Source organism: Pogona vitticeps, chromosome 2 (genome assembly GCF_051106095.1).
Source record: "Pogona vitticeps strain Pit_001003342236 chromosome 2, PviZW2.1, whole genome shotgun sequence".
In the NCBI taxonomy this organism is placed as follows: domain Eukaryota; kingdom Metazoa; phylum Chordata; class Lepidosauria; order Squamata; family Agamidae; genus Pogona; species Pogona vitticeps.
In genome coordinates, this window is record NC_135784.1 from 33,960,754 (window position 1) to 33,967,765 (window position 7,012).

Here is a 7,012-nt window from a genome sequence, read left to right on the forward strand (position 1 = left end):
TGCAAGTGGATGAAGACCTTTCTCTTCAAGCAAGTTTCCCCTCAGTGACGAGTGTTCCGAGAGGGTTTTGTTTTTAATGGGTTGTTGTGCTCTGTTTTTTTTTAATGTGTTTTAGTATTGATTTTATTCACCATTTTTCACATAATATTTAATTCTGTTTTAAATATGTCTATGCTTACTGTTTTTAGCTTTTAAATATTATCTTTTTAATGAAGTAAGTCACCTTGGGGCCTTTTTTAAGGAGAAAAGTGAGATAAAATATTTGAAATAAATAAATATGCATCCCTTTGAATGCTGCTAGAGTGTAACTCTCCTTACTTCCTACCATGGGCTATACTAGCCAAATTGTATGGGAGCTGGACCATGTGTTTATGGTCTCACCCTGGCTCCCATTTTACCCCTGTGACGAGACCACGCTATGTTTGCCACAGTAGTTAACGTGGATGCAATCAAGTGAACAATAAACAGTGAGAGGCCAGAAGGTGGCTCATGGGCAGGGCGCAAGTTTTCCGTGCTGGAGGCCACAAGGTCAATGTCTGGCCTCACCTGGTAGAATTCATCCTGGAGAACAGCTGCCAGTCATTGTTGGCCATTCTGAGCTAGACAGAAGAATTGGTCTCACTCTGTATAAAACACCCTCCTACGTTCTTATTTAAATAAAGGATGTTTTGACTGGGTCTCTGCTCTTCTTCTTTCCCAGTTTGGCTGCCGAGGTTACCGATGGGTCTCAATATTATGTCCTTCTCATCATCACGGATGGTGTCATCTCCGACATGCTGCAGACCAAGGAAGCAATTGTCAGCGTGAGTCTGACCTTTCTCCTTTCAGGGAGGTGCTGTGGGAGAATAGGATCAGCGTCTAAACTTGGGGAAGGATGTGGAGACCTGGTGACTCACCCCTTCCAGACAGGACCTTAAATGCCCTATTGGGTGGATCTGTAATCTCCCCATTCACGAAGCTGACCTAGAACAAAGCACCCTGCATGACCTTTCCTCCCACCCATTTACAATTACATCTGGCCATGGTGCAGGCATTAAACACTGGGAGGGGGGCAACAGGACCGAAGAGGTACCAGCTCATCCTACTGAGTCATCGGGTAGGCAGGTCAAGTCTGAACACTATCCGTTAACCATACTACCTTCCATAAATGTAAGAGAAACACCATGCTTTCTTTCCATATTGTGTCCGGTCACTCACTCCTCTGCAGACCTACTGTGCATAATTATTATTGTATTCGCGAAGGCTTTCACGGCCGGGATCTAATGGTTGTTGTGGGTTCTTCGGGCTTCTTGACCGTGTTCTGAAGGTGGTTTTTCCTAACGTTTCGCCAGTCTCTGTGGCCGAGAAGCCCGAAGCCCGAAAAACCCACAACAACCATAATTATTATTATTATGCTGTGGCCTGGTCCACATTTGGATCTTCCTGTTTATACAGTCATAGCCTTTGGAATGACAGAATGAATATGAGGATAAAATATGATCCTCAGTTCTACTGCCAGGACAGGTAAGCAACCTCAGTGGACTAAATGCACATTAAGCTATAAAGTTAGAGACATCATCCCTTTAGCCAAAGTATATGGGCTTATTTGTAAGAGCTTCAGGCTGTGGCTGCCAGCCTCTAAGCTTAACATATTCTCTGGAGGCACGCTGCCAAATTTTGGCAGCAGCCTGAGGGAGAACAACCTTCAGAAATAAGGATTTCTGCTTGGTAACAAAGTGTGTGTATCTTATTTTCAAGACAACACTTCTTGAAGGATACGCAGGCTTCAAAACAAGATGTGCATGGTGCGTGAACTCAGAGAGACAGACAGACATCCATGCCACAGTTGTATTCTTAACAGAAATGGCCATTGCTACGTCACCTTCCCATGATATAATGACATGTTCAAGGCTAAGGGTTTCCTGATCAAATTAGGAAACAAGAAACAGAATGTTATGTGTGGCTTAATCACTTGGAAGACTGAAGGCTTGTCTAGACTGGCATTTCTCCCACTTTGAATCCCGCAGACTTCCTATCACTTTTTTCTCCAATATCAAAGGCAATGTTTTGCTTATACCAATTTTGGCTGAATTTTTTCTGGTTCTTCTTTTTGTTCAGTATTGTATGTTGGTTTGTTGTTGTTGTCTGTCATGTTAGTTGCCATGCTAGCCAGCTCAGTGAGTTAGGCATCTGGCTTTGGAGCCACAGCTGGGAGTTTGAATCCCACCTGAGCAAGCTGCACAGTCCCAGGGCACCCCCAGAAATAGGGAACAGTAAGCCGGTTCTGAGTATTCTCTACCTAGAAAAACTTGGAAAGGGTCGTCATAAGTCAGATTTGACTCAATGGTGCATTATTATTATTATTATTATTATTATTATTATTATTATTATTATTATTATTAGTAGTAGTAGTAGTAGTAGTAGTAGTAGTAGTAGTAGTAGTAGTAGTAGTAGTAGTAGTGTTTTGTTGTTGTTGTTGTTGTTGTTGTTGTTGTTAACAACAACAACAACAACAACAACAACAACAACAACAACAACAACAACAACAATAACAATAATAATAATAATAATAATAATAATAATAATAATAATAATAATAATAATAATAATAATAATAATAATAATAATAAAAGGAGCATGCTCTTGGTATTGCAGACTTTTGACAGATATATTAGCAGACTTTTGATCAGCATCTAGTTTATGACATTTGTAGTGATGTGAACTCTGGGAATATCTAGCCTCTCTTGCTTCCCACGTCAATGATCTTCTGAAGCAGGAGTAACAATATACATTTCCTTCTTATGTTTAATTCTGCAACGAGACAGCAAAGAATAAAGTGGCTTAATTCTCAGCTCTTTAGTCTGGTTCATCTAGTGGTGTTTCTATCATTACAGAGCATCACGTATTGGATCCCCCCACCCCCAACATCTGTGAAATTGATCTCACAACTCGTTTCAAAGTGTAGAAAAAAGTTTGCCTAATGGAAGATTGGAGTTAAAGTGGCAGAGTTTGCTTTTGTCAGTGCACCGTGGTGGATATGTTTTCTACTGCTATTAAATTCAGCGCTAACCTGGTAGACTGCAAAGAATGTATTATTTCAGCCCTAGATGCACTGCATTAAAAAACAAACAAGACTTGCAATGAACAGACACACACAACAAAAAGAAATACTAATTTTTCTCAAAAACTAGATTTTGGGAAGATTTTCGTACCAGTGCAGGAAGGGGATAGATAAGGGATGACAATAAACAAGGGAGTCAAAGGAGCAAAGAGACTCACAAAGGAAGAAGACGGCGAGAGGGTTGAGGCACTATGAGGAAATGTTGCAGTTTCCATCTTCTGTGTAGATAGGGGCACCGAATAAAAACTGGATGTGCAGATTCTCAGAGCCAGTGGTATTGCTGTGAATCACGAAGAAGTAGCATATGGGGCTACAAGGCAGTTCCAATCTGGATGAATTCTAGGGTAGTTGATTTGGAGTACAGTGGTGCCTCGCTAGACGATAATCCGTTCCACTGAAATCACTGTTTAGCGAAATCATTGTCTAGCGAAAAGCATTTCCCCCATTGGAATGCGTTGAAACCTGTTTAATGCGTTCCAATGGGGAAGAATCGTTGTTGTCTAGCAAAAATCGGCCATAGGAAAGCCGCTTTGTGAACCACCGATCAGCTGTTTAAATCGCTGTCTTGCGAAGCTTAGGACCCGAAAACACCTGTTTTGCAAGCGCAGAGGAAGCTGTCAAAATTGTCGTCTAGCGAAAATCAGTTTGCGAAGCAGGGACCAAACATTGTCCAGCAAAATTCCTCCATAGGAATCACTGTTTTGCGAATCACTATAGTGATTGCAAAAAGACAATGTCTAGCGAAAAAACTGTCATGCGGGGTAACTGTCTAGCGAGGCACCACTGTATCATGAAAGAGAAATAACTTGTTACCTCTTTATTCATATTGTGATTTTATTACTACTGAAAGGGAGAGGTGCTTGATGGAGGATATACAGTGTCAAGTGGCCAAAAACAATTTTGCCCATCTTCAGTCATTTGCACCATGGCCTGGGAGGTGTTGAGTTTGACCTGTGGGAAATTCAACTCTGACTTGGGACAGATGTGCAGAGTGCCAGCGAGGCACTGTGCAGGCTGCACCTAAGACAACAACACTCTCCTTACAGGCCTCTTCTTTGCCTATGTCCATCATCATTGTGGGAGTAGGCCCTGCGGAATTTGGAGGTAAGTGTTGCCCGCAGGTAGATGAGCGATAGCCGGCCAGCAATTGTATGTGATGAAGCACATCAACTAGTCTGATGCATTAGGAAACGTAATTTGCGGGGGGGGGGGGGGTCAGAACAGCCGAGCAAGCAGACGATTCTGCACACCTGACCTGTGAGCCAAAACACAACGCAAGACCGCTCGGCTGCTCTGAGCTACATCGGTCTCCCAGAAGCACATCCCAGAGCTGGGAGGTCTATAGGAACAAATACTTTGAGTTATTTTTCATACTTGGTTTGGACTGGCAGATGTTCTTACTTATTGTCATATCATCCTCAGCTATGGAAGAGCTGGATGGAGATGAAGTGCGGGTCTCTTCCAGGGGGCGATACGCCGAGAGAGACATTGTGCAGGTAACTCCTTGCAGAGACATCTCTGGCCCGTTTTCTTTTTGGTCTTGATGATGGGAAGTCCTATAGAAGAAGGTGCTAGCCCTGGATTCCTCTTTCCTCTGGGTCCTGCCATTTACCATTGTTTGTCAACTGGTGCCTTAACTTTATAGAGGCCTTCTACAGGTAGCTCATCACCAGGCTCCTGATTGTAGTAGTAAAGGGAGCAAGGGCAGGCATTTCTGTCTGATCAGCCCCCATTAGTCCTCTGCTTACCTTGAAACAAACATCTGTGAGATGTTTCTTATATTTCTTATATAAGGAAACACCTCTATGCATCTTATGCCCAGCCAAAGGTAAAAAGTGAGGTTTTCTTTAAAAAAAAAAACAGAATGAAAGAAAGCTGTATTTAGCCTTACAGGTGAAATATGAAACTGTACCCTCTCTCCTAATGTTTGACTATGTGTGTAGTTAGGATTATGTGGAACAACCTGGAAGATTTTGCCCAAGTTGAATGGGCATGTGAAATGTCATCCTCTTCTACTCTTAATGGACCTACATCTCACCTCTTGCAAAAGTGAGATCTACCAATGGCTTTGGAGCTCGATCTTTCAGTTCAAATCTCTTTTGCTTACTTTGATCACATGCAAGTATGAAAGAGGTGAATAAATGGGGGGGGGGAGAGGAAAAACCACTGCAGGATTTTAAATGGAATTGACCCCAACAACAACATATTTGAAAGGTGATGGAGACGAGATCAAGATCCACAGGTGTGGATTCAGCTCTCCAACACCTGTCCATATGGACTTGAGCCAGGAAGGGTAGGTTACTCCTGTCAGTTCTCCAACACCATTGATGCCAAAATGGATGAAGACATGGGAATCTGACTTGAGCATCCCGAAGCCTATAAAGTTACTTTTTTGGACTGTACCTCCCAGAATTCCTAGCCACACTGACTCAGGGATTTGAAGAATTGTAGTCCATCTGTCCCTCCTCTGCCTTTTTTACCTTCCTGTGTTTTCCCTGTTGCAGTTTGTACCATTCCGGGACTATGTGGACCATTCGGGGAACCACGTATTGAGCATGGCACGCCTGGCCAAGGACGTCTTAGCTGAAATCCCTGAGCAGCTTCTCTCCTACATGAAGGCCCGGGACATCAAGCCTCTCAATGCTAATAAACAGTAGCTCCATCCTCTGTGCAGCCTGAGTCGATCAGATTTTCTGCTCCAGCTGGGACTGGGAGGACTCCTACCAAACTGGCAATGCTGGCTGTTCCCACACTCACATGTGGAGCTGGCTGAGTTGTTGGGGTAGGGGGAGAACAGGCATCTCTGTAGAGAGATGGGCAAGAAATTCCATGCTTTGCACATGGGATAAGAGACAACAGCACAAAACCATGAACCCACCCAGTATCTTGAAGAGATGATTTCACAAAGCAGCCCTGGCAAGGGCCATGGACCAGAAGGGGGCTCAGAAGGAAGCAGGTATCTTCTTGGGGTCCTGGAGCACGATTTCCTTCAGGCCAGATCTGCTACATAAGGTGCCATTTTACTCTATTTCTGCCTGATTACTGATAATAAATTATCCTGTCCCAGGACCTTTTGCACCGGTTTCATTTTATTGACACTGGCTCATTGTTATGTGACTCGATTGTTGCCTCCTACAGCCTCACACTATGTCTCCCACACAGGGATCGGCTTAGATCCTGGCTATGCGTTAGCACAGTTGTAGTCCTCAGATTCATTTGTGCTGACGTTATGTGTTCATATACGAACAGGAATAGTGCTCCTCTGAGATGTAGCTTTGCTTAGGCCTTGCCTGAACTGTTGTGTTCAGTTCTGGGCACCGCAGTTTCAGACAAGCTCGAGCAATTCTAGAGAAAGGCAGCCGAGGTGGTGAACAATCTGAAAAATCAAGTTTTATGAGGAATGGTTGAAAGCCCTGGGTATGTTAACTGCGGATGAAGAGGACTGAGAAGTGACGTTATAGCTGCTTTCCAATATTTGAGAGACACTCACAGCAGAAGATAAAGCAAGTTTGTTTTCTACAGCTCCGCTAGGTAGCATCCAAACAAATGGATTTGAAATTTCAATTAAGTATTAGGAAGAACTTCCTGGTAGTAAGAGTTGTTTTATACTAGATTGAAATGGACATTTTTAAACAACCACCTGTCAAGGATGCTTCAGCTGTCCGTTTCTTGCTTCTGAAGGGGTTAGACTGAATGACCTTTCGGATTCCTTCCAGTAGTATACTTTGACAATCCTATGACACCGGTGAATGTTGCATCCCTCTAGAGCAGTGGTTCCTAACCTTGGGAAACCCAAATGTTCTTGGACTGCAACTCCCAGAAGCCTTCACCCCTAGCTGTGTTGGCTGGGGATTCTGGGAGTTGCAGTCCAAGAACACTTGGGTTACCCAAGGTTGGAAACCACTGCCTTAG

At 43.4% G+C, this 7,012-nt stretch overlaps 1 protein-coding gene across 2 annotated transcripts in view; it reads left to right on the top strand.

The window, feature by feature from the left end:
• CPNE9 (copine family member 9) overlaps positions 1 to 6,169 on the top strand; it is a 58,837-nt gene extending 52,668 nt beyond the window's left edge. For both annotated transcript variants that reach the window (XM_072989252.2, XM_078388780.1), the window contains 4 exons: positions 701 to 803; positions 4,147 to 4,204; positions 4,523 to 4,596; positions 5,605 to 6,169. In XM_072989252.2, the coding sequence (XP_072845353.1) occupies positions 701 to 803; positions 4,147 to 4,204; positions 4,523 to 4,596; positions 5,605 to 5,757 (388 nt within the window). In that variant the 3' untranslated portion in view covers positions 5,758 to 6,169. The remainder of the gene's footprint in view (positions 1 to 700; positions 804 to 4,146; positions 4,205 to 4,522; positions 4,597 to 5,604) is intronic.
• Positions 6,170 to 7,012: the final 843 nt, after the last annotated feature.